Raw genomic sequence first — 27,618 nt, 5'->3', positions numbered from 1 at the left:
CTATACAGTAGGTCCTTGTTTATCTATTTTATATATAGTAGTGTACATCTTTTAATCCCATGCTCCCAATTTATCCCTCTCCTCCCTTCCCCTTTGGTAACTGTAAGTTTGTTTTCTAGGTCTGTTTCTATTTTGTAAATAAATTCATTTGTATCTTTTCTTTAGATTCCACATATAAGTGATATCATATAATATTTGTCTTTTTCTATCTGACTTACTTCACTTAGTATGATAATCTGTGAGTCCATTCATGTTGCTCTAAATGGCATTATTTCATTCTTTTTTTTTTATGGCTGAGTAATATTTTATTGTATGTATGTACCACATCTTCTTTATTCATCTGTTGATGAACACTTAGGTTGCTTCCATGTCTTGGCTATTGTAACTAGTGTGGCTATGAACATTGGGGTGCATGTATCTTTTCGAATTAGAGCTTTCATCTTTTCTGGATATATGCCCAGGAGTGGGATTGCTGGATCATACGGTAACTCTATTTTGAGTTTTTTAAAGAACCTCCATACTGTTTTCCATAGTGGCTCTCCACACCCTCTCCAGCATTTATTATTTGTAGACTTTTTGATAGTGGCCATTCTGACCAGTGTGAGGTGATACCTCATTATAGTTTTGATTTGCATTTCTCTAATAATTAGCAGCGTGGAGCATCTTTTCATCTGCCTTTTGGCCAGATGGTCTTCTTTAGAGAAATGTCTGTTTGGGTCTTCTGCCCATGTTTTGATTGGGTTATTTGGTTTTTTGTTATTGAGTTGTATGAGCTGTTTGTATATCTTGGAAATGAAGCCCTTGTCGGTCACATCATTTGCAAATATTTTCTCCCAGTCCCTAGATTGTCTTTTCGTTTTATGATTTCTTTTGCTGTGCAAAAGCTTATAAGTTTGATTAGGTCCCATTTGTTTATTTTTGCTATTGCCCTGGGAGACTGACCTAAGAAAACATTGCTAAGATTTATGTCAGAAAATGTTTTGTATATGTTCTCTTCTAGGAGTTTTATGACGTCATGTCTTATATTTAAGTCTTTAAGCCATTTTGAGTTTTTCTGAATGGTGTGAGGTTATGTTCTAACTTCATTGATATACATGTGGCTGTCCAGCTTTCCCAGCATCACTTGCTGAAGAGATTATCATTTCCCCATTGTATATTCTTGCCTTCCTTCTTGAAGGTTAACTGACCGTAGGTGTGTGGGTTTATTTCTTGGCTCTCTATTTTGTTCCATTGATCTGTATATCTGTTTTTGTGCCAATACCATGCTGTTTTGATCACTGTAGCTTTGTAGTATGTCTTAAGTCTGGGAGCGTTATGCCTCCAGCTTTGTTCTTTTTCCTCAGCATTGCTTTGGCAATTCTGGGTCTTTTGTGGTTCCATATAAATTTTAGGATTATTTGTTCTAGTTCTGTGAAAAATGTCATGGGTAATTTGATAGGAATTGCATTAAATCTGTAGATTGCTTTGGGTAGTTTGGCCATTTTAACTATATTAATTCTTCCAATCCAAAAGCATGGGATATCTTTCCGTTTCCTTGGATCATCTTCGATTTCCTTCATAGTTTTATAGTTCTCAGCATTTAAGTCTTTCACCTCCTTGGTTAGGTTTATTCCTAGATTTTTTGTTTTTTGTTTTTTCGATGTGATTTTAAATGGGATTGTTTTTTTACTTTCTGTTATTTCATTGTTAGTGTAAATAAATGCCACAGATTTCTGTATATTAATCTTGTATTCTACCTTGCTGAACTCATTTATCAGTTCTAATAGTTTTTGTGTAGAGTCTTTAGGGTTTTCTACATAGAGTATCATGTCATCTGCATATGACTTTTATCTCTTCCTTTCTGATTTGGATACCTTTTATTTCTTTTTCTTGTCTGATTGTTGTGGCTAGAACTTCCAATACTATGTTGAATAGAAGTGGTGAGAGTGGGCATCCTTGTCATGTTCCACAATTTAGGGAGAAAGATTTCAGCTTTTCACTGTCTAGTATTATGTTGGCTGTGGGTTTGTCATAAGTGGCTTTTATGTTGAGATATGTTCCCTTTGTGCCCACTTTGGCAAGAGTTTTTATCATGACTGGATGCTGAATTTTATCAGATGCTTTTTCAGCATCTGAGATGATCATGTAGTTTCTATCTTTTCTTTTGTTGATGTGATGGCAGTTTGGATGTTTTGTCCTTATATTTCCCTTGCTTCCCCCAGACTCCTGCCCCCACCTCATCCCCCGAAAACAAACACATCAACCACCAAGTCCCTGGTACCCATGTTCCAAAAGCAAGCACAGGTCAACCCCACCTCTCCTTCCTGCAAGGCCTCAGTGAAGAAGGAGAAGAAGAAGGGCACCAAAGTGACCAAGTATATCTGAGTATTGAGTCCATCAAGGTCCAAACTGTTTTAAATCTGGAAAGGCAAAGAGAAGGAGGAGAAGAGCTGGTGTGAAGACAAGTGAAAGGGATGGAGGAGAGTTGGCTGGGAGAAGAGGAGGCAGAGGGCCAGCTGAACTTCCTTCCTCGATGGGTGCTGTTGCTGCTCCCAGAGGCCTGTGCGTCCCCGCAGTCAAGCAGCCGTCCGCTTCCCTCAACAGTACGTCCTGCCTTCTCCTCTGCTGCCCTCATGCTGAGCCCTTGACCTCGCTTCCTAGTTCACTGTGAAAGGAGATGCAATCCCAAGAGAGCTCACACAAGCTGTCTCCAGCGCACCTGCTTACACCTGTGTCTGTACTCTGTGACCTGGCCTGTTACTCTCACAGGGTGGCCGCCTCCTATTGTGCATTGGACCCCTTCCCCATCCCAGCGACCCTCTCCCTTCTCTCCCCTCACGTCTATACAGACAGGTTATACCTTCTCCCACTTAAAACAAGGAAACCTAGACCCTACCTTCTTCTTTCTCTGTCCCCCTTACCAGCACTTGCTGCCTCCAGTGCCCCTGTTACCCCTTTTCTCCTGAATCCCCCATCAGGCTCTCTCTTCCACTCCACCAAAAAGCCCTGGTGAAGGTCACCACGATGTTCAAGCCAGTGGTCAGTTTTCAGCTCTTATCCTGTTTGATCTGTCAGCAACGTCCAACACCACTGAAGTTCAAGTATGTTTCTTCATGCGGTTCCAGGAGGCCACACCCTCTCCTGGTTGCTTTTCTGTTTCCGTTACTCATTCCCTCGTGTCTCTCTTTCTTGAATGTTGGGTGTACTCAGGCTGTCCCCAGACTTCTCATCTGGACTTACTCCTTGGTGATCTTATCCATTCTTAAATCCCATCTCTATATATGCTGATGACTATCAAATTGATGCATCTAGCCTGAACCTCTCCCGAATTCCAGGCTTGCACATCCCCCGGCTCATTTACAGCTCTGTCTGGATATCCAATGGACATCTCTTATTTAACATGTCCAAAAACAAGCTCCAATCTGCCCTGCCCCAAGCCTGTCCTCCCGTGATTCTTTCCATCTTGTTAATGGCAACTCGGGCCCTCTCGTTACTCTGGCAAATAATTATGGTGCCTTCCTTGACTCTTTCCTTCCTGACACCCCACGTCCAAACAGCAGCAAATCCTGTCAGCTCTACCTTCAAAATGTATCCAAATCCCACCACATCTCGGCACCTCCACTGCTGCCAGCCACATCTGAGCCACCATCATCTCTGGCCCGAATTAAAGCAGCAGCGTCTTAATCATCCCCCCTCCACTTGCAGGCTGGTCCCTGTAGCCTCTTCTCAGCACAGCAGCCAGAGGGGTCCTCTAAAACACTGAGTCCGGTAATGTCACCCTTTTGCTCAAAAAGAAAAAACAGTGAGGGGGACTCCCCTCGTGGTCCAGTGGTAAAGAATCCGCCTTCCAATGCAGGGGACGCAGGTTCAATCCCTGGTCGGGGAACTAAGCTCTCACGTGCCGCGGGGCAACTAAGCCCACGTGCCGCAACTACTGAGCTCCGCGCCTCAACGAGAGAGCCCGCGTGCTGCAAACTACAGAGCCCATGCTCTCTGGAGCCTGCACGCCACAACGAGAGAGAAGTCTGCGCACTGCAACTAGAGAGAAACCAGAGCAGACCCCACGCCGGACCGAAAATGATCCCGTGTGCTGCAACCAAGACCTGATGCAGCCAAAAAAAAAAAAGGAAAATAAATAAATAAAATAAATAAATGTTAAAAGAAAAAGAGAATTGTCTCGCTTTAATGTGAAACCAATAGGAAAGGATCTTAAAAAAAAAATACCTCCCAGTGGCTCCTGTCTCTCTCAGAACAAAGGCTGGCCCTTACAGTAGCCCCTTGTGATGGGGCCCCTCCCACCTCTGACCTCTCAGCACCAGCCCCGCTTAACCTCTAGCTGTTCCTCAGACCTGCCAGGTGGGCTCTGCCTGGAACTATTCCCCCAGGTGTCTGCTGGGCTTGCTTCCTCATCACTTACAAATGCAGCCCTTTGTCTCCTAGTACAGCCTTCCCTTATGACCCTGTGTAAGGTGCTAACACCAGCCTAGGGTGCACCAGCCTCATTGTAGGCCTTATTTATCTTTCATAGAGCACCATTTCACGTACTGTGTATTTTAATTATTTACCCTCTCTCTACCACTAAAATATAAGATCCACAGGACCAGAGACATCGTTTTTTGTTCACGGCTGTACCCCTAGAGTAGTGCCCATGATAGGCCTTCAAGAAATATGTGTTGCAAAGAAGATATACAGATGGCCAACAAACACATGAAAGGATGCTCAATATCATTAATCATTAGAGAAATGCAAATCAAAACTACCATGAGATATCATCTCACACCGGTCAGAATGGCCATCATCAAAAAATCTAGAAACAATAAATGCTGGAGAGGGTGTGGAGAAAAGGGAACACTCTTGCACTGTTGGTGGGAATGTAAATTGATACAGCCACTATGGAGAACAGTATGGAGGTTCCTTAAAAAACTAAAAATAGAACTACCATACGACCCAGCAATCCCACTACTGGGCATATACCCTGAGAAAACCATAATTCAAAAAGAGTCATGTACCACAATGTTCATTGCAGCTCTATTTACAATAGCCCGGAGATGGAAACAACCTAAGTGCCCATCATCAGATGAATGGATAAAGAAGATGTGGCACATATATACAATGGAGTATTACTCAGCCATAAAAAGAAACAAAACTGAGCTATTTGTAATGAGGTGGATAGACCTAGAGTCTGTCATACAGAGTGAAGTAAGTCAGAAAGAGAAAGACAAATACCGTATGCTAACACATATATATGGAATTTAAGGAAAATAATGTCATGAAGAACCTAGGGGTAAGACAGGAATAAAGACACAGATCTACTAGAGAATGGACTTGAGGATATGGGGAGGGGGAAAGGTAAGCTGTGACAAAGTGAGAGAGTGGCATGGACATATATACACTACCAAACGTAAAATAGATAGCTAGTGGGAAGCAGCCGCATAGCATAGGGAGATCAGCTAGGTGGTTTGTGACCGCCTGGAGGGGTGGGATAGGGAGGGTGGGAGGGAGGGAGACGCAAGAGGGAAGAGATATGGGAACATATGTATATGTATAACTGATTGACTTTGTTATAAAGCAGAAACTAACACACCATTGTAAAGCAATTAGACTCCAATAAAGATGTTAAAAAAAAAAAAGAGGGCTTCCCTGGTGGCGCAGTGGTTGGGAGTCCGCCTGCCGATGCAGGGGACGCGGGTTCGTGCCCCGGTCCGGGAGGATCCCACATGCCGCGGAGCGGCTGGGCCCGTGGGCCATGGCCGCTGGGCCTGCGCGTCCGGAGCCTGTGCTCCGCAACGGGAGAGGCCACAGCGGTGAGAGGCCCGCGTACCGCAAAAAAAAAAAAAAAAAAAAAAGAAATATGTGTTGAATGAATGAGTATGAAAATTCAGAGCAGTTGCTCCCTGAGTTTAGAGAAGACTGGAAGAATCCAGTGGCCCTTAGGAATCAATGAACCATGATCAGGTAAAGTAGAGAAATAGGTGACAGAGAGCAGGGCTGGGTATCTTTTGGAAGAAAACAGGTGACCATCTGTACTGGGCCAGTTCTATAGTTAGGCAGAGTATATGGCAGGAGAGCTCTTTTTCTGAGGTTTATGCAACAGATGTGGTTTTGTATAAATCACACTTCTGTAAAAGGAATCCTATTTTAAATGTACTAGCAGAGATTGCTATTTAAAGGAATCTGATGTCAAATTCTTTGGTAAATTGACTAATCTCCTGATTTGTCCTTAGTGTCCATTCATATTTTCCGGAAAAAAAATTATATTTACTTAAATCAAGGTATGCTTGTCTGAGCTGAGGAAATCTCTTCATTTTCCATTTTTCCACTTTATTATTATAAAAGTAAATATTATAATATAAAGTCTTTATTATCCCCTTTTTCTTTGCTCCTCCCATTCTTCCCCCTCTTCATTCCTGCTTTTCCTTTAGCTGAGCTTTTTTCCTCCTTTAGACTCTGACATAGAATGTTCTTCTGTAACACAGCCGGATTTAGAGTGTGGTGAACAGTGGCCCTTTCTCAGACCAGATGAGTCCAATCCTGGGTAGAGCAAAGGAATCTGTTAGGGGTGGATGAATGCATACGGGGGATACAGGGGTCAGTTCTTAGGTGATATTCAGGTACAGCCAGATTGGAGAACCACTGACCAAAAAAACACTGTGTGCTATTTGAGGCTGTTGAATGAGGCTGGACAGGCATCCCCTATGGGGCTTTGCAGAAGGTGCTTGATGCGAATTTGGCCATAGACTCTGACCGGACTGGCTGATTTGTCTGGGGGCTGGAGTTCAGGGCTCCGGACTATCCCCTCTCGGTACGTCACCCACCTGCGGAAATCTCAGAGAAGAGGGAGCTCCTGGGACCTCTGCCTGATGGAGTTTAGTCCAGGTGATCTCAACAGTGTCAGCCTGCAGTGACCTTGGACTTCACAGGCCCAACATCCAACCTGTCTCCCTTCAGACTGGAACAGGTTCCTCCTGAGAAAGAATAAAACTGTGTATTATGGGGGTTTGGTGGGAGGTGTGCGAGCAACTAAGACCAGAACCTGCTTCCATGACGATAGTACAGGCTGATTTGTTTAGAGGTTGTTTGACCTCAGGGATGGTCTTCTTCAGGTACCCACTCTAGGTTTTCTGAAAAACTTTCTCCTTTTGGTTCTCATCAGAGGTCAGAGCAGGGGTTTAGTAAACAAGTTGGCTCTGGCTAAGAGTTCAGTTGTAACCATATAGGTTGTAGAGTGTAGAGCATGTGCCCGACTGGTGTGGCTGGACCTCTCCAAGCCCACTTGTTTCCCTATAAAGTGTGCCCAGCTCTCTCACCAGGGTTTCTCAACATCAGTCAGACTGCAAACGAAAGCTCTTCGCAGACTGTGAAAGGCTAGACAATAAAGGAGAAATGCTATTGTTATTATTTTCCATGCACACCTGGTCTTCACACATTTGAATGAGCCAAACAGGTGAATTGGGAAGATCTAAGGTTACCGAATTCATTGTTGGAGTCAACATATCTTCCCGCAGCCGCCCTCTTGTGTAAAATGGGACCCTATTTATTTATAAATTGCATTTCGGGAAAATTGGGTCACAGTCTTGTGAAGACCGCCATCTGAAGTGAGAAGTGAAGCTGAAGAAGGAGACGCAAGGGGTGTCACTGAAGCCACATGGGAGAGTTTGGATTTCGCGAGATCAGGGACCCGTCGCTTTCTCAGCAGGGAGAACTCAGGAGGAAAGTGATTCTTGCTGCTTCATTTGGGTCCGTGGTGGTGGAGAGTAGAGGTAGAGGGTCAGTTATATAGTAACATGGCGGTGAGTTTGCTGTAGAAATAGAAGATAAAACAGAGGTTTGGGGGGCGGGAAGTGGCAGGCTCTGGCATTGTCTAGGTCTCTCAAGTGCCTCCCAGCTCATTCATTTGACACGGAGACACTCTTAGGAATGGGGTCTGGGAGAGGCACGGAGCTGAGGAAGGGTGGGTCCTGTGCTGTGCCACTACCTCCCCCCTGTGTCTTGAGAGAGTCAGAGCAAAGTTGCTCTGTGCTGCTGAAAGAGAAGAAACAAAACTAACCTCCCCATTAGAAATCTGGGAGGTGGAGAGTGCTGGAGAGCATGGTGCGGGGAGGAGAGGAAGTTGAGCAATGCTGGTGATTTGGGGAAAGACACAGCTCAGGGTTTCCACTCTTGCAGACCAGCTGTCTATCTGGAAACCAAGGCCATTGCGAAAGGCCGCTCGAGCTTGGCTGGGTGCCTCCTGAATGATCGGGATGAATCTGATGGGCCTGCCCCAGGCATCACTTTCTAGGCAGAGGCCTGGCCCTAAGAGGGACTCTAATGAGTTCTCGGTGCAGCCCCTGTGAACGTGGCGGTGCAGTTTGGGTCACTAGGAAGGCAGAACCGAGGCTTCCTCTGTGACAAGAGAAACAGAACGGTGGGGGCCAGAGCATGCCTGTCTGAAGCCACAGCCGCCTGCAGGTGGGGAAGAGGGAAGATGGGCCAGCATCTCCTTTTCCCTGAGACCCGACGTCTCAGTATCTAACCCTCGTGCCCTACATCCTGGGACCTTCTGAAGGCCCACGTGGGTACCCTGTGGTTGTCACAGACGCTCTCCCTTGGGAGGAGGCTGCTGGTGTGCACAGTGGCTGAGACCCACAGGAGACATTGGGATGCTCAAGTTGGTGGGTGACCTGAGCTTGGGTTACACTGGGGGACAAAGTGCAGGGAAGATGCTGATCTTTGCCGGAGGATAAGCAGGATGACCTGGCTCAAGGGGACTCTTCAGTAGTCCTGATAAATGAGGGAGGGAAGACGGAGCTTGTTGGCTTCTTCTCCGGGTCAGGAGGACACGATGGGGTCCCCCTTTCTGTAATCAGTTGCCCCTGTGCTGGATGGTCTGATTCAGAGTCTGTAGAGAATTTCTGAGGACCTTTGGGGATGCAGAGCTGGGGGTTCTCTCCCAGCACAGTGGCAGAGAAAACAAGAGGACGAGGGCTGCACGACAGCAAGGGGCCCGGGTTGCCCTGGGAAGGCCTCTCGGAGGCTTGAAGGTACAGGAGGGAGGCTGCTCCCGTCGGCTCTCTCACTCTGTCCCCACGGAATCTGGAACCGTGGCTGGAGAGGGGTCTTGTCAGGTAGACAGGGAGATCACTTCTGGGGGTTTACAAGCATCCTGGATAGTTTTCAGAGAAGGAAATATAGATATTTGTCTCTGGAAAAAGAGTGTTCTTTGCAGCCTCTCTACACCCAATCTAGAAAGATTGCAGACGGGGAGTCTGTATTTCTTGTCTGTGTGACCCCATCAGGGGATGGAGAACCAGCCAGGGAGCTGGTTCTAAATGGGGTCACTGGTGGGGGAGGGGGGCCTGGAGTTGAGGGGCTGTTCATACACCTCAAGAGCCCCAGCGCTGAGCCCCGGGCCCTGGGAGGGGAGGAGACGTCCGTTCTGTCCCCACTGTCTCCCATACGTCTTCCTCCGGTTCTCTGCTCCCCTCCCCATGCCCTTGCGGCCTCCATTCCCCTCCTGCCTGGCTTGCTGCTTTATCTCCCTCTCCTTCCCTGGTTCCTCCTGTCTCCCCGACGTGGATGGAATGGCCTAGAGCTCCATCTGGGCCTCTTTTCCTTTTCAAAAACAGAATCAGATCCTGTTTCTCCTCTGCTTAAAGTTCTTAACGGCCTTCAAGGCCCTGCCTGGTCTGGCGCTTCCTGCCCTCCTCTCGCTCTGCTCCAGCCTGACTAGCCTTCTAGCTGTTCCCCAAACACACCAACCACACTGGCTTCTTTCACTTCACATAATACTTTTAAGATTCATCCTATAGTTGGCATGAATCAGTAGTTTTTTCCTTTTATTCCTGAGTAGCTTTCCGTGGTGTAGCTATACTGCAGTTTGTCCCCAGGTGGAAGGACATTGGGATTGTTTCCAGTTTGGGGAGGTGATGAAGACAGAATCTGGCTTCTTTTCATCCTCACTCAAGGGTCCCCATCTGGCCCTGAGACCTTCCATTTCTCACAGGTGTAGGGAACTTTTATATATATATATATATATATATATATATATAAAATATATAAATTTTTTTTTTTCTGTACGCGGGCCTCTCACTGTTGTGGCCTCTCCCGTTGTGGAGCACAGGCTCCGGACGCGCAGGCTCAGCGGCCATGGCTCATGGACCCAGCCGCTCCGCGGCATGTGGGATCTTCCCGGACCGGGGCACGAACCCGTGTCCCCTGCATCGGCAGGCGGACTCTCAACCACTGCGCCACCAGGGAAGCCCCCGGGAACTAATATATTTGAAGACACCTGTGCCCCTTCTTCCCCATCACTCTTCCCCACCACCACTTTCCCTGATTTCTGTTCTCTCATCTGACCTTCTGTGGTTCACCATCCTAGTTGGTTTCCTTTGCACACACCCACTTGATCTGTAATTCTCTTAGAATGGGGCGCCCAGAGCTGACCGCATTATTCGCTGCTCAGCAGCCTCTCCGCACGTGGTAGGATGACTCAGTACTCCAGGTGAGGTTGAAAGCTGTAAAACCAAGGATTGGCTCCTGTGCTGGATCTTCTAATTCTGTTGATGTAGCTCAAAATGAAATTACCTTCTTAAATTTTATTATGGTGGCCACATCGTACTGTTAATGAACTTACCGGGAATAAGTTTGGTCCCTTTCACCTGGGTTGCTGTTCGCCCGTATGTACTAGGATTCTGGGCCCAGGAATTTTCTGTTTTGTTGTTTTTCGCCCATGGTCATGGTCTACCAGTATCATCCAATGCATTTACTCCCAACATCAAGATGATGGTAGCCAACAACCAGCACCTGTAAGGGCGGACATCGACCCTCGTGGACCTCCCTGTCTAGCTCAGGGGACACCAAACTTTTTCTGCCAAGGGCCAGATAGTAAATAGTTTGGGCTTTGTGGCCAGCGGCTTCTGCAGCTGTTACTCCTCCCCCCTCCTCCCCTCCTCCCTCTTTCCTCCTCATCCACCTCCTCTGCTTCCTTTAAAAATGTAAAAACCAGGGGCTTCCCTGGTGGCGCAGTGGTTGAGAGTCCGCCTGCCGATGCAGGGGACACGGGTTCGTGCCCCGGTCCGGGAAGATCCCCCATGCCGCGGAGCGGCTGGGCCCGTGAGCCATGGCCGCTGAGCCTGCGCGTCCGGAGCCTGTGCTCCACAAAGGGAGAGGCCACGGCAGTGAGAGGCCCGCGTACCGCAAAAAAAAAAAAAAAAAGTAAAAACCAGGGGAATTCCCTGGCGGCTCAGTGGTTAGGACTACGCACTTTCACTGCCGGTGGCCCTAGTCGGGTAACTAAGATCCCACAACCAATCCCGGCTCATAGGTTATACTCAGGCTGCAGGTCAGGTCTGGCTGGCAGTCAGTAGTTTCGACCCCCAGTAGCCTCTGTTCTTTCTCATCCTTGTCAATGAGATGTTATAAGAGACTGGCAAGCACCTTGATGATGGAAAATCAGACACACACGTTGATGTTTTCCTGAAACGGTGGCCTAGAGTTTTAACGAGGAAACGAGGTCAGTCTGGCCTGACTTGCTTCCGTGAACGTAAGTTGGTGCCTGGTGAGCGGCGCCGCCTTTCCTTTTGGGAATCTCTCACGAATAACAGGTGGAATTTTGCCGTCTTCTCTTTCGGTAAATCACGATTATCTTCACCCATGTGTGGTCCTTGGGCGCCACTCCATTTCCCCACAATCTCGCCACGCGTGTCACTCTTAACCCCTCGTGTCTTCCTCGTCCGAGTCGGAAGCCTGAGCTCACTCAGCACCGGGAATTCTCTGACAGTCTCCTCACTCGCCTTGGGTTTGCTCTTTCAGTGCTCTCTGCCTTTTTCAGTTCAAAGATCATCCTGGACAGAAAAGACAGAAGCAAATTAGGAGTTGATTGGGACTTCCTTGGCGGTCCAGCAGTTACGACTCCCCGCTTCCAATGCAGGGGACGCGGGTTGGATCTCTGGTGGGGAAACTAAGATCCCACATGCTGCAGCCAAAAGAAAAAAAAAAGTATCATCAACATCTCACCATTGCTGAAAGCAGCGTGCCCATCCCTTCCTGTTCTTTTTGCTTTTCGTGTAATAAGGTAGCCCTTTTGGGGGTCGCACACATTTTCTGGAAGCCTCATCTCATTTTGGCTTTAGCTTTCTGATCCTGCTCACACACACAGGCATAGGTAACATGTGCACCCGTGCTGCTTTCTTTTTTCATCAAGTACTTCTGAAACTGCAGTCAGAGGAGAAGGAAGGAAAGAATAGAAAGAGGAACAGGAAGAGGACGGTCTTTATCTCCCTATAAACAGTTAACTCTTTGGCGACAAGATCCACTTTCTCCCGCGTCTCCAGCGGCACTGGGTATGGTGTCCTGCACCCAGGTAGCGGGTCTGGGTACAGGGATCATCCCTCACAGTCTGGGAGGGGCCCACCTGGAGTTGTGTAGCATAGTCCTACAGCCTAGGTGGCGGCCCTGCCCTGCAAAAAGGAGGTATTCAGTCAGAATCATAATTCCTCCGTGTTTTCCACCTTTAAAAAAAAAAATTGTTTTACACGTAACGTAAAACTCAGCCAATATAAAGTATATAATCCTGTAGCATTTAGTACATTCATGATGTTGTGCCACCAATCACAACTATCTAGCTTCAGCACATTTTTTTCATCGCCCCAAGAGGAAACCCTGTACCCATCAAGCAGTCACTCCCCATGCCCCCTCCTACCTGAATCTGGCAACTAGCAGTCTGCTCTCTGTCTCATGGATTTGCCTATCCTGGGTATTTCGTATAAATGGAATCATACAATATGTGACATTTTTTGTCTGGCTTCTTAGTATCATGTTTTTGAGATTCATCCCTGTTGTAGCCTAATCAGTTCCTCCTTTTTGTGTGTGGGGGTGTGTTTTTATCGTGGTAAAAATGTACATGCCATAAAATGTACCATTTTAATCACTTATAAGTGTACAGTTCAGTGGCATTGGGTACTTCCACATTGCTGTGTGACCATCACCACCATCCCTCTCCAGAAGTTTTTCATCTTCCCAAACTGAAACTCTGTCCCCATTCAACAATAACGCTCCACTTCCCCCTCCTCCCAGCCCCTGGCAAACACCATTCTACCTGTGTCTCTCTGAATGTGACTGCTCTAGGTACCTCATATAAGTGGAATCCAACAGGGTCTGTCCTTTTGTGATGGGCCTATCTCACTCAGCATAATGTCCTCAAGGTTCAGCCATGTTGTAGCAGGTGTCAGGATTTCCTTCCTTTCAGGGCTGAATAATATTCCGTTGTGTGGATAGACCATGTTCTGTGTACCCATTCCTCTGTGGATGGACACTTGGATGGCTTCCCCCAGTGTTTTCCACTTTGGTTGCTTGTTTCTTCAGTTGTTCTGGGTGCTTCACAGTCCTGGCCACCCTGCTCCCAACACAGGTTTGTACACCTATTACAGAGTTGATTGACATTTTTTAATCTTCTCAACTTTCTTACTCCATCTTCCCCTCTAGATTATCAGACTGCAGAAGAGCGAGTGCCTTTCCTTTTGCTAAACCCTTCGAAATCTGCATGACCCAGATAATTAGATTACTCACCACCTCCCCAGAAGCCAGAGGAAGGTTGGGGGCTTTAGAATGGGAGGGGAGGGAGAGATGTGATCCTAATTTCAATAGTCCTCAGCTTATGAAGTAGATAAGACTCACAAAATACTAAAAAAAAAAAAAAAAGAGAGAAAAAAATACTCTTAGTCTGTTCAGGCTGCCATAATAAAATGTCATAGACTGGGTGGCTTAAACAATAGGAATTTATTTCTCACAGTGCTGGAGGCTGGGAAGTCCAAGAGCAAGGTGCTGGCTGATTTGGATCTCCATGAGGGCTCCCTTCGTGACTTGTAGACGGCCACCTTCTTGTTGTGTCCTCATGTTGTGGAGAAAAAGAGAGCAAGAGAAAGGGAACCTGCTCTGGTGTCTCTTTTTTAAGGTCACTAATCTCATCATGGGGGCCCCATCCTCATGACCTCATCTAACCCTAAGTACTGCCCAAAGGCTCCAGGTATCATCACACTGGAGGTTAGGGTTTCAACATACAAATTTGGGGGGCACACAACTCAGTCCATAGCACATACCTTTTATAAAAAGCATTTAAATGAGGCAAAGTATTTAGCCATATGGAGCCTAGCTAAGTGCTAAAGGATTGTAAGAAAGGATAACTGGATATCATTAGTTAAGGCAGCTTATATTTAAATATCAGCAAGATTTTTCATTGGAGAGAAAGAAATGTGACTTGGGAAGGGGACGATGGAGGTTCCTAGACAGGTGAGTGGAACAAACAAGGTATCACATGGTGATGAGGATGTCTACTTGGAGAGGGCCGGGCCGAGCAGCCTTTTTCCTCTGTCAGCCCATCCACGTGTCAGGCACAGTGTGTGCACTGGGGGGGAACAGCAGGATCACACGGTCCCTGCCAGCACAGAGCTCACTGTCTAGTGGTGAGACCTACAACAAGCAAAGGAACCAACAAGGGAATTTCAGGTTAAGATAAGAGCCTCTACAGGAAATAACCAAGATGGTTGTGTCATGATAAAGAGGTACTGCAGGCCAAGGGGTGGGGAGATGCTTTAGATTAGAGAGGCTGCCTAGGAGGTGGTATTTGAACAGCCGGGAAAAGAAGGAACATCCAGCCTTGCAAAGAATGGGAGGCAAAAATCTGACCATTCCAGGCATAAGGAGCATCAGAGACAGAAAGAATTTTAAATGTTTGAAGAACAAAGAGGCAGCCCATGTGGTCGGGGTGTAACAAGTAAGAGGGCAAATGGGAGTTGACGCTGGTGTAGGGCTTTGTCCGCCGTGTGGGAGGGCAGGCTTCATTGGTGGTGGTGGGTTCTGCGGCAGGTGGCGTGATCTCAGGTGTGGTTTATCAAGATCACTCTGGCTGCTGGGCAGAGAGCCACTTGGGGAGGGCTAATCCACTTGGGAAGCTATTTCAGTGGTCCAGTGGGGACATGATAGAGGTTTGGGCTTGGCTGGAGGCAGAGGAGATGGAGAGATAACAGAGGGATTTGGGAGGCGGAAAGGGCAGCATTGCTGATGGGTTGGATGGGAGCATTGAGACAAAGGCAGCAGTTAAGGGTGACTTCTAGGGAGACTGGGAGAGGAATAGTTGGGCAGTGGGGCATGTTGGCAGAAATGAAGAGTTCAAAGCCATGGGCCTGGTTGAGATCACTCAGGAGCAGTAGAGATCTGGGGCGCAGCTGCTGTGGGGTAGAAAGCAAGGCAGGGGACTTCCCTGGAGGTCCAGGGGTTAGGACTCCATGCTTCCACTGCAGGGGGCTCGGGTTCGATCCCTGGTCAGGGAACTAAGATATCCCGCATGCCACATGGTGTAGCCAAAAAGTAAGAAAAAAAAAGAAAGTCAGGCAGGTGGATGGCATTGAGGCTGCCGAGTAGCTGAAGGTAGCACAGTGTGGGGACAGGGACCTGGGTTTGAATTCTGGCTCCACCTGTGGCTGCCTTTGCTTCTTTGGGCCACCTGACTTGGAAAATGGGTCAGATTCCCTGCCCTCTAGGGGAGGGGGGATCAGAAGTAAATCCCCAAGTGCAGCGCCTGGTAGAGGCTCAGCTGCTACCCCTAATCAATCCGGTGACAACAGTGACGACATTCTATTATTATTATTTCTGATCAAGAGAAGAATTCAACAGACTTGACGTCGGACATCCACTTCCAAGTGTCACAGCCAAGACCAGAGCAGTCTCAGTGCTGAAGGCTATGTTCGGTCTTCTGTGCCTTGCTTGTCTCTTCCCTGAGACTCGTGTGACTGCGACTCGGTTCTGAATCTGTCATCCTCACTCAGGCTGCCCCCACCTTTACCATGACGTGCCCCAGCAGTCTTTTGAGTCTGTCTCTCTCCGGCATCAGAGCCCACCCTCCCCATCGCCAGCCTCGTTCTTCTCCAGGAGGAGCTGACGGCCCAAAGCATCCCTTTCTGCCCTGCGCAGCAGGTATTAACAGGACCACCTGCCTCATCTGTTTACCCCAAGCCTCCAAACCTGACGCGGTGAGGGATGCAGCGTGCAGCCCCCGTGCTGGGCAGCATCACCAAGGCCATCGGTGGTGGCCACCTCTGGCTTTGCTGAGCAAATGCCTACCGCCCACTGATGCCCTTTTCATTCCTTCTGTGTCCTTTCTAGCCTACTTCCTCCTTTCTCCTTCTGCCCTGCCTGGTCGCAGGTTTTCCTGCACTTGACCCAGGCACTGGGTCCTCCGGTCCCTGGCTTTGGGACCTGCCTCCCGCACCGGGCACATCCTCCGTGCCTGCCCCTGCCATGGAACCTTTGCGAGCCAGCCCGGCCTTGGCAGCCCAAGCGCTGGTCCCTGCCAGCAGCTGTGTGCGTGACCTGACTGTGGCCAGCTGCCCCCGCAGCACGGGCCCAGGCCTGGCCCCCCGCAGAAGCAAGGCCCGAAGTTTCCCCATTGGCTGCAGCCTGGCTGAGGCTGTCCTGAGGGAGCAGAGGACAGGGATGGGGGCGGTGGGGGGGGCGGGGAGCGGAAAGCCGCCCTTCCTACGGTGCCTGCTGATAATTGGCCCTCCGGAACCAGCCTGGGACACGAGGGCCAGCTGGGTCAGGAAGTGGTGTACAATGCTGCTCTTTCAGGGGGGACACTGCACGGTCTGAGGTCCTGTGTGACTCCGGCGAAATCTGTAGAACAGCCTGTTCTCAGAGGATGTTCTCTAACCTAGGCCGGAGGTGGGCAGTGGAGCCCCGAATTTCTCACCCTCTGCCCTGGGAGCGCCCCCCAGGCATCGCCCAGCTCCGAACCCAATTATTTAGTTCAGAGAGAGTCTGGGGAGGGGAGGGACAGAGCAGATTTTCTCAAGAGACCATGAATCACACACCTGGTACTTTTTAGAGGCAGGTGCACTGGGAAGCTGTCATTAAGTCCTTAATGATTTAATAATTTATTAAGACTCTGCCCCGCCTTAGCAGCTGCGGGCCCACGAGGTCAGAAGGCAGGGTCCTCGCCCTTGGGATTTTAATCTTGGCGGGGAGGTAAGACAATATACTTGTTGTCAAACACACGAAGAGAAATGGGAATTTAAAAAGAAAGAAGGAACGAATTCGAAATGATTGGCCAGAGTGGCCTCGCAGGTCTAAAGGAAGGTCAAGTTTGGACTGTGCTCAGAAGACGGGGCAGGATTTGGGATGCAGAAGGAAGTGAGGGGCGTGTGACGCAGGGTGGCATCCCAGGCACCGAGCATTGCACAAGTACAGGAAACTCAGCCTAGCGTGGAACTTCCGCCCTGGATGTGTCCGGTGTCTGAGATTCCGAGGGCCCTGGAGGACCACAGCCTGCCTTTACGGGCCCAGAGGCTCAGCCCTGCCTCTGAGCCCGAAAAGCCTGCTACAGAAACCGGGTGGTGGGCCTGCAGCTGTGGGCTGGACCCTGCCCGACTTCTCAGTAGGGAAGCGTTGATTGGAGAACTTTGGGCATGTTGGCTGCAGTGGGTGGGCACTCCCAGGAACCTGCCAGAGCTGCAAGAGAAGGGTCTGTGGCAGTCCTGACCAGGGCAGCCAAGGCTTGCAGGTGTCTTGTAGCTATTGATTTGGGTAGAGACTTCGTTCCATAGCCCAGGGCTAGGCTAGGTGCTGTGTTGGGGTCCTGGGCTCGTACTGGGGCTGTGACTCTGAATGTCCACACAGAAGTTGTTTCACACTTTCCTTTTTCAGGGCACTGAAAATGTACCTCCTCAAACTCAGGAGGACGGAGTGGCGTTTGCATCCGGTCCCTCCTCTGCTTCAAGAGCCTTCCATTGGGACTTCCCTGGTGGTCCAGTGGTTAGGACTCCATGCTTCCACTGCAGGGGACATGGGTTCAGTCCCTGGTCAGGGAACTAAGATCCCGCATGCCACAGCACGGCCAAAAATAAAAAACAGAAGAGCCTTCTGTGGATCTCAGTGTCCACCAGGTCACAATTTCTTGCCCTTATATCCAAAGCCCACCATCATCTGAAGGACATTTACAGAGTCTAACAGTGAGAAGGAACCTAAAAATCACCTAATCCAGCCTGAGCCTGTAAGTCTTTTTCACAGTAACCCTAAGAAGACGTTGCCATGCCTCTGCCTGTATACTTCTCATAATGGGGAATTCTCTCTTTCATGAGACAGCTTTAAGTTTATCCAAAAACGGCCTGACTATACTTCTACCTGTCGGTCTAGTTTTGATCTTTGGAATTATTCTTCCTTCCACATGACCACCTTTAAGAATATTGATATTCCTCTAAGTTGTCTTCAGGCCCCAGGCTTATCCCAGCCCAGGTCACTCTCTTTTAGAAGTAGTCTAGTTTGTTGGTTTCCTCCATAATGTACAAGGTCTAAAACTGAATAGTGTTTCACATGTGAATTTATCTTCATAAGAAATTAGAACCATCCCCTCCCTCATTCGGAACACTGTACTCCTTTTAATACATCCAGAGCCAGACTTGCATGGTGATCAGCCACATCACAGCGTTGCTTATATTAAGTTGGCAGCCAAATAAAACACCTAAATCATTTTCACAGGTGCTGCTTTGACTCATATGTCCCCTGTGCCAGCGAGTTTAGACCTAAATATAGGAAACTTCGTTTATACCTGCTAGATTGCATCTAGTGAAGTTTCACCCATTTTTCCAGTCTGTGGAAATCATTTGGACTCTGGTTCTGTGTCTCTGTGGTGTGGAGGGCCATGTCTCATGTGGGGATTGTGATCCAGAGCCTGAGCTGTGGAGCCCCACTTCCGAGTCTGAGTTCCAGCTCTACACTGGCCGGTAGAGCAGCCTTGGGCAATTTACATAGCCTTTCTAAGCCTTGGTTTCCTCATCTGTAAAATGAAGATGATTAATACTAATACTCACTCGTAGGATGTAGAAGTTATAAGACTTTAATGAGATAATTCGTACAAAATACTTATTAACCCAGGGCTGGGTAGTAAGCACTCATTAGCTGCCATTATCTTGATGATTAGAACCACTGCTACTGCCAGTTCACTTCCTCAATCTTTTAAAAATGACTGTTTCTCACCCCAAGCCCCCCCAGCCTCATTGTCCTTTGCTTACAGTGTCCCCTCAGCCCCAGATGCCTGCCTCGTTCTGCCACCTGCCCAGCTTCAAAACCTCTGCAGCATCTTTGATTCTTCCTTCTGTTATGTTCCCTGTAACTGGGAGCTCCTACTGGCCAGTCCTATTGGAGTTGCTTCATAGCCCACCTTGTGTCGGGTTCTTTCCATTTCACTTCCATCTTTTAGGTTGAGGCCTTTTTTCCTTCACTTCTCTGCTATTAATCGCTGCCTCCTTCAACTCTCTTCCCTTCAGCTGCTTCCGTCCTTTCCCGCCCCCTCCGAAGCCCACTGGCCCCCCGCACTCAGTGCTACCTCCCTTTCTGCCTTCACGCCCCGTTCTGCCCTTGCACACACGTGGCCCTGCAGCAGAACCGGCCCTCGCGTTCCAAGCCTTTCCGGAGCTGGGCTCGAGGATCCGACCACCAGAATAGTATGACCTTGGGCAAGTGGCTTAGCCTTTCTGTGCAACAACCGTAAGTGCCCCTTGAAGCTGTAGGCAGCGTCATTGAGAGAAGTCAGTCAATGGCAGGGGAGGCACCGGGGACAGACAGGTGACCCCTTTCTTCCTTAGACAAAGTTTCCCTGGGCAGCATCGCAGTTTCACAGGATCTCTCCTTCCTTTCAACATGTGGAGTACAGGATATTTTCAGTTTTCAGACACACACACACACACACACACACACACACAGTCTACAGTTACAAACTCATGGTATATTATTTTATGTGGCTTAAGGGAATTTTAAGGATTTTTTGTTTGTTTTTGTAAGCAAGGCTCATACTGACCACAATTGCTTGGGCAATTGGTCTTTGGTCCATCAGTATAAATAGATATTTGTGGACCAAGTCTAAACCCCACCCATCACAGTCCTCCCTCAAGGCCCTGACGCAGTTTCTAGCATTTCCAGCCAACATGGATTTCTCTTTTTCCATCACAGCCTGTGCTACTGGCTGTCTCTACCAACCCCCTAGAAATTGACCACATCCAGTTCACACCCTACTGGATTTGCATCTCTTGGTGTCATCTTACGTATTTAGGTCCCTTATAACTCCTTATGAACGCAGGCAACCTTTAAAGGCTCAGCAAATGTGGTCACTTTGCCCAGAGGTCTGTCTGCAGCCAGGATCCCATCATTGTTCTAGAGCCAGGAGAGAAACATAGTTGAAAGCATGTAACTCACCTGAGGAAATCTGAAGGAAAGAGGATGACGTGGGACAGGCATGGAAGAAGGAGCTGAGAAACAAGGTCCAAGGAAGGACTTGTGAAGAGGAAGCTGGAAGCGCTGGGTCTCCACAGGACACAAGTGCTGCCTCACTGGGAGATTTTAGGGGGATAAACTTTTTACTTCTTTCTTGCAGCATCTCTTATATGAGATTCCTTCTGGACTGGTCTTACCGATGCACTGACAGCCAACAGCTGTGCTCAGTGGCGCCCCCTGCGTGTGCTGTAGGAGAGAGGGAAAGCAGTATCTGCACTTTCCTTGTCTTCGGAGGTGACTGAGCATGATGGGGAAAGGACCCTGTGTTAGTCTCCTGGGGCTGCCATAACGAATTACCACATAGTGTGTGGCTTAAAACAACAGAAATTTGTTCTCTCCCAGTTCTGGAGGCTAGAAGGTCAAAATAAGGGTGTCAGCAGGGCCACGATCCCTTTGGAGGCTCTAGGGAAGAATCCATCCTTGCCTCTTCCTAACTTCTGGTGGTTGCTGGCCATCTTTCGCATTCCTTGGCTTGTAGACACATCACTTTAGTGTCAGCTTCCATCTTCACATGCTGTCTTCTTCCTGAGTGTCTGTGTGCCTGTGTCTTCACCTGGCCTCCTTATAAGGGCACCAGTCATACTGGATTTAGGACTCACCCTAATCCAGTATGACATCATCTTAACTAATTACATCTGCAAAGACCCTGTTTCCAAATGAGATCACATTCACAGGCACTGGGGGATTTGAACTTGAACGTGTCTTCTTTAATAGCTTATGCTATTAAAGAAGTTGAGTCTGGCTGACAGACATAGAAAACAAATTTATGGTTACCAAAAGGGATGGGGGAGGGAGGTAGATAAATTAGGAGTTTGGGATTAACGTGTACACACTACTATATATTGGGTTGGCCAAAAAGTTCGTTCAGTTAGTGAATACGTTGTTCAATAAAGCTCTTCGTGAAAATGAAAAACATCTTTTATTTGTACTTAAAACCGAATGAATTTTTTGGCGAACCCAATATAAAATAGGTAAACAACAAGAATCTACTGTAGAGCATAGGGAACTATACTCAATATCTTATAATAACCTACATGGGAAAAGAATCTGAAAAGGAATATATATATATATATATGTATAACTGAATCACTTTGCTGTACACTTGAAACTAACACAACATTGTAAATTAACTACATCTCAATTAAAAAAAAGAGTTGATTCTGGTAGAGGGAAAAAAAATACGTGCTATAGTGGACTTAAAGAACACACCCAAAAGTTATGTAAACCAGATGTAAAAGACCATATCTTGGTATAAAACCTATTTTGTACCAAATATATTCATACACATATACATGTACATATACATATATGACATATACATAAGTATGTATTTTTTCCAGATGAAGATTCAAACACAATAAAATACAAACAATAAAACACTTAGAGGAAAATGTAAGCGTCTACCAGTATAAACATGGGGCAGGAGAAACTGTAAGTAAACATAGAAGCTATAAAAGGTAAGATGAACATACTTCACTAGGTAAGGCAATCAACAACCATGGGAACATATAAGAAAATACTCAAAACTTACTAGCAGTCAGGAAATTACAAGTTCATGATGAAATGTCGCTATACCCGTAAGACCGGCAAAAATGAAAAGAAGTGATAACCCCCGTCGGAGGGGATACTTTTGAACATCGCCAGTGGAAATGTGATTGTTAGAGCTTGTTTACAAAGCGTGGTGGCAGCCTTGTTTAGATCCCGATTAGAACAGTTGCAAGAAAGTTGTTTGTTTTTTTAACACAGGAGAGAAATGTGAACACTAACCATTTGATGACATTAAGAAATTATCCTTAAAACTTTAGGTGTGATCATAGTATTATGGTTAAATTTTAAAGAGTCTTTTTTTTTTTTCTTAGAAGTTCTTACTGAAATATTTACTGGTAAAATGGTATAACGCCTAGAATTTACTTCAGATAATCCAGGGAGCAAGGGAATCAGTGACCAATGGTATAAAGCAAGGGTCAGCGCACTAGAGGTGCAGGCCAAATCCAGACCACCTCCTGGTTTTGTAAATAAAGTTTTATTGGAATTCAGCCACAGTCATTCAGTTCCGTATTCATTTAGTATCGCTGAGGTGGCTTTTTCCCTCCAGCAGCAGAGCTGAATAGTTGTGATGGAGAGCATGTGACTTGCAAAGCCTAAAATATTTACTAACTGGCTCTACAGAAAATGTTTGTGACCCCTCACCCATAAGGGTGCATGTTTGGATGCAAGTTCATAATAATTGGTTGGTGCTGGGGACTGACTATATGAGGGCTTATTAGACTAATCATCATATTTGTGTGTGCTTGGACTTTTCCATAATGAAAAGTTTAAAAAAAAAAAAAGTGGACCCAGTAATCTCACTCCTAGTACTCTATCCCTTGGAAACGAAAGCCTCAATTAATAAGGATATATGTATAAGAATGTTTACTAAAATAGTTTACTGGAAATAAATTGCCTCCCAATACGGGATGCTATAAATGACATCCACCCCCGCCATGGAATATTATGTTATCTTTTTAAAGAATGAGCTAGCGTTTTACCAGTTCACTTGGAGAATGTTTCATGGGATATTTTCAAGGGAGAAGAGCAAGATGTGAAAAAGTCTGTGCATGACAGTCCCAGTTTTATAGAACAGTGACAAAAATAAGCCCTTCGGAATGTAGGGGTGTGTGTGTGTGCGTGCGTGCGTGCACGCGTGCAGGATGCATAACGGGTTGCTAACATGGGTTGGGGGTAGAATGATGTCTGTGGAAGGAAGCAAAGTAAAACAGAAAAAGGCTGTATTTCAAAAAACAGCCCACACGATACGATCCCATGTATGTGTGTGTGTAAGTTATATTTACAGGTATAACGTGCTTTGCTTACTTCAGAAGAGAGTTACGATTTTTAAAACGACCAGAAAGGAGTGAATATTCGTCCTGCCCTATGATAGAAGTAAGAAAATAAAAGGGAATTTGGTTAGGAGCTGGAAAGTGCCCAAGAGCAGGGAAACAAGAGAGGAGAGTGACCACTGTCAACCCGGGCCAGCTAGGGTAGGCTCCATGGAAGGTTCTAGCTGTGAGAGAGGGGGTAGCTGGACGGTCTTTGAGCCACAGCCCCTCCCTGATCTCAGCGCCTCTTCCTCCTGCTCCCGGAGAAATAATGTTTCCCTGGAGGATGAAAGGCATCCCTTTGTGCAGGCTTTAATTGCCATGTTGGGCCAAGTGAATGAGTGGCATGCGGGCGCAGCAGCTGGGCACAGCCAATGCCAGGCAGCAAAGCCCTCTGCCTTAGGACAGCCCGGGCCAGCTGGCCTGGGAGTGCTGCCCACCTCTGCCCCCCGCAGGGGGGCCCTGCAAGGGAACAGTGGAGCAGAGGGGTCTGCGGAGGGAGGAGAAGGGGCGGGGCGTCTGGGAGGGTCCCAGCCACTGTCAGAAGCTTATTCATCTCATCCTCCTTCCCCTCCCCCCTCCCTCTTGTTTTTCAGACTGTCAGCATCAATAAGGCCATTAATACACAGGAAGTGGCTGTAAAGGAAAAACACGCCAGAAATATCCTTTTAGATGTTGCTTGGAGGACCGACCCCAAGGGGGGGCAGATGGGGGGGCGGGGGGGGGGGCGAATGAGGTCGGGGTGAGGCATCCTTGCTCAGCTTCAGGAAGGAAAACTGCCCCCCACCGGCCAGGCCCCAGCAGGGTCTGAACAGTGTGGGTTGGCAACAGCTGGCCTCAGAACCCACAGCCTGTAGAGGTGGAAGGGACCAAAGCGGCCATCTGGCCCAGTCTCGCCTCTCTCCTGGGACTTAGCTTTTCAGAACTACCGAGTCCTTTGAATTTACTCTCCTTTGAGAGATTTCCTCGGGGCACCAGAGGGGTTTTCACCTGTACCATCAAAGCGCTCTGGCCCTGCACCTTGCCACACTGACCACCCCCTTGGAGACATGCTCAAATGCCCTTCTCTGAACATGAAAGCAAAACAGAGGCCTTGGCGGCAGCTGTTGGCCTTAAGCCGACACAAGGGCTCTACCATGGAAATCAGAGCCACTTGTGTGAACTGGTTCACCCCAAACCAGAGGGAAGAAGATGAGAAGGTCAGGGTGGACTAGGGAACTGGTGATTTGAAGATTTTCGCCAAGTCCCCCACGCCAAGTTGGTGGAGGTCCTAGGCAACCACCGTCATGGGTCTGTGGCTTTGGAGGGAAGTGCAGGCCACCTGGCCGATGGATTCCTCGGGACCTGCCCTTGAGGTCAAGTCCAGGTGCTCGAGGGCTAATCCCCGAATCCTGGAGGAGAGGCTGCCAGTGGGCCAAGGCTCGGTCTCTGTGTGTGCTGGGGCCAAGCACAGGGCAAGGGGAGGCTGGGCTTCTGTCTGCGCTGGGAAGTTCCTTCTTGCCGGGGCTCAGCATGGTGGCTGCACCACAGCCAGCTGGGTTGGAACAACCTGTCTTGAAGTCATCCCACCCCCGCCCCTCCGTGGAGGAGACCCTCCAGGTTAGAAGGCCATGGAAGCCCAGCACTGCCAGTGCGATGCCCAGAACAGGTCAGGCCCTCAGGAAATGTGGCTAAGAGCATGTACTGCTCTTCACTGGAAGGAAAGCAGCTTGTCTTTAGCAGAATATGCTTTGGTTGGAATTAGGGCTTTGCTGCAAGATGGGGCTATAGAACCTCTACCGGGTACCCCAGAAGCCTGGCCCAACCGTGAGCCTAGCCGGACCTTGCCTTTTTATGCCCTTGATGCTTTACTGAGTCAAGAAAACCAAACCAAGAAAAGCCCTCATTATTGGTGGCCCAATTGATTTTCACAGGGAGTGACCCAGTCTTGACCCTTCCCTGCTAAGAATACTGATCAGTCAGTCTGGTGCAAGATATGAAGTAAGAGAGAGACAGTTGTCACAGGACAGTGTGCTCCTCTGGATGGGTGTGAGCACAGAGAGGGCCAGGCCTGTAGTGGCCGGGCCAGGTCACACCTTGCCAGGGAGGCTCCCTGGGGCCATGGAACAGACCTAGAGGGAGATTCTGAAATCTCATCTCTGGGGCTCTCTGACTTTCTCTGGGACCTCGAGTGGGCCCCGTGGGACCTCTGTGAGCCTTAATTCCCTTGTCTGTCAAATGAAAGTGTTGGCTAAAGAAGCTTTCAAAGGCCTAACATTCCAGCTCTGACATTCTGGGAGTCTCTCTGCCTCACAATTTCTAAGGGGTGGATAAATGTTGAAAAGATCCGCTCCATACAGTAGGGTTTTACAGCCTAAAGATCTCACAAAACATTTATTCTTTATCAGTACTTTTAAAGAACACCAGCTACCCTCATTACCCACTGAACGAGCATTTGGAAACCTGGCTTCATTGAGAAATGCTGTTCAGACAACCATCTATCCCTAGTGCCTGACTGGTGAACAGGTTGACACCCCCGACTGTGGTATCCACTCCTGGAGGGCTGAGGACTGAAGTCTTACTTTCTTTATATCCCCAAGTGCCTGACACGAATTGGGTGCGTTAAAATGCTTAGAAAATTAAAGAAAGACAGAAAGGTCTGCTTGCCTCTTTGCAAGCCGGGGTGCCCGGCCAGCTCCACACGTCCCTGGCTTCTGTTTCGGGAGATTGCTCTCCGGTAAAGGAGCCGCAACCTACTGTGAGAAATCATCTCAGTGGAGGGTAGGGGGCTGTCCGTCTCTCCTCTTGGCTTCCTTCTAGTCCCAGGGGGCTGTGCCTGAGGTGAAACCATAAGTTATTTCAGAATCACTCTAAGACCAAAAGCTGATTTCAGCTTCTAGACCCAAAAGTCCGTTTTCAAGGCAGCCCCTCTCAAAATGCAAATTTCAGTCCAGGGAGGGAACTTTACCACACTTTCCAGCTCAGAAGCAAAACAACATGTCTTTCGGGTGAGTCTCATAGTTTCTAACCTGAGGCAAGTCTTTCCTTAAATGGTGCAGTGCTTCTTACCTGAGCCTGGATTAAAAAGCTGAAAGTTCTGAGGACATTGCCATACTTGGGGTTAATGGTGCCCGGTTACCGGGTGTGTGAGGCCTGTGTAAGCATCCATTACAAAAGAAATGTGGAAATCCTCTACTTGCCTCAGAAAGGGCTCCCTTAGGTCATTTCAGAGAGGGCTGATGGGACTAAATCCAGGAGCTCTTAACGCTGTGACCAAAGATTGAGTTCTCTATTGGATATAATATTAATAGTAACTCGGTAGTGCTGTGTTTTCCTGATGGAGATACAAGCCACTCATCCATGATTGGTGATGTGGGAAAGTAAAAATAAATGTAAATGTCTTCCAAGTTAAAAAACAGTGGGGGGGGGCTCCCTAATTACGGAGGCCTGGAGCGCTGTTAAAGTCACTCGAGGCCAGAAGGACATTTATTACACGCAAAGCATGGCAGGCACTCCACGTGGCGGGTGTGTTTGGAATTGGATCTCAGAAGGAAGTGGCCCCAGGAGTCCGCATACAGGGAATTCAAGGTGTTGGGAAATGAAGGCACCCCTGAACGAGGCCAGGAAGGTTTTTAGAAGAGGTGGAGTGAAAGCGTCATTTTATTTACTTATTTATTTATTTACTTATTTATGGCTGTGTTGGGCCTTCGTTGCTGCGTGTGGGCTTTCTCTAGTTGTGGTGAGCAGGGGCTACTCTTCGTTGCGGTGCGCAGGCTTCACACTGTGGTGGCTTCTCTTGTTGCTGAGCACGGGCTCTAGGCGTGCAGGCTTCAGTGGTTGTGGCACACGGGTTCAGTAGTTGTGGCTCACGGGCTCTAGAGCGCAGGCTCAGTAGTTGTGGCACACGGGCTTAGTTGCTCCACGGCACGTGGGATCTTCCCGGCCAGGGCTCGAACCTGTGTCCCCTGCATTGGCAGGCGGATTCTTAACCACTGCGCCACCAGGGAAGTCCCGAAAGCGTCATTTTTAAATTTAGGGAAAATACATTTTAAACAAAGACTGCCTCTTTCAGGGTAAGAGCACAATGCCTAATGGGAGAGGAGATAGACGCTACCTGGAAGAGAAGCCAAGGGTGTCAGTAGCCAGGGGGTAGGGTCCCCAGCAGGGGCCAGGGCACTTGAAGAGCTGAAGCACACCCTTGCTTTGGAATAGTGCATAAGAAAGAATTTTGAGAGGCTGTATTGTGTTGTTAAAATGTTAGTGTAATTATACACACACACCACACCCTCCACTCACCTCCCCACAAAGGCCCTACCACAAACTCGGCAAACCTAGAGGAAGGGCAGAGTCTGTCTTCCCACAGCAAAGCCCTAATTCCAACTGAAGCATCTTCCCACTAAAGGCCAACCAGAGCCACTGCTGGCCCAGAATGCACTTATGCAAGTTAGGAAAAGACACCCCTCCCAAAAGACATGGCCGTCTCTTTGGAAATCATCTAATA

The 27,618-nt window shown here is 48.1% G+C and overlaps 1 protein-coding gene and 1 non-coding gene across 2 annotated transcripts in view; both read left to right on the top strand.

Annotated features, from left to right (window-relative positions):
* The window catches only part of HIP1 (huntingtin interacting protein 1), a 153,131-nt gene that overhangs the window by 77,449 nt on the left and 48,064 nt on the right, over positions 1-27,618 (top strand). The window contains exon 2 of the mRNA XM_060032258.1: positions 23,735-23,798. Within this exon, the coding sequence (XP_059888241.1) occupies positions 23,735-23,798 (64 nt within the window). The remainder of the gene's footprint in view (positions 1-23,734; positions 23,799-27,618) is intronic.
* Positions 26,336-26,468, top strand: LOC132439037 (small nucleolar RNA SNORA25). Its single transcript, XR_009522271.1, has one exon. It is a non-coding gene; the product is annotated as a small nucleolar RNA SNORA25 (small nucleolar RNA).

Source organism: Delphinus delphis, chromosome 15 (genome assembly GCF_949987515.2).
Source record: "Delphinus delphis chromosome 15, mDelDel1.2, whole genome shotgun sequence".
NCBI classification, from domain to species: Eukaryota; Metazoa; Chordata; class Mammalia; order Artiodactyla; family Delphinidae; genus Delphinus; species Delphinus delphis.
This window is presented reverse-complemented; position numbering and strand designations above follow the sequence as displayed.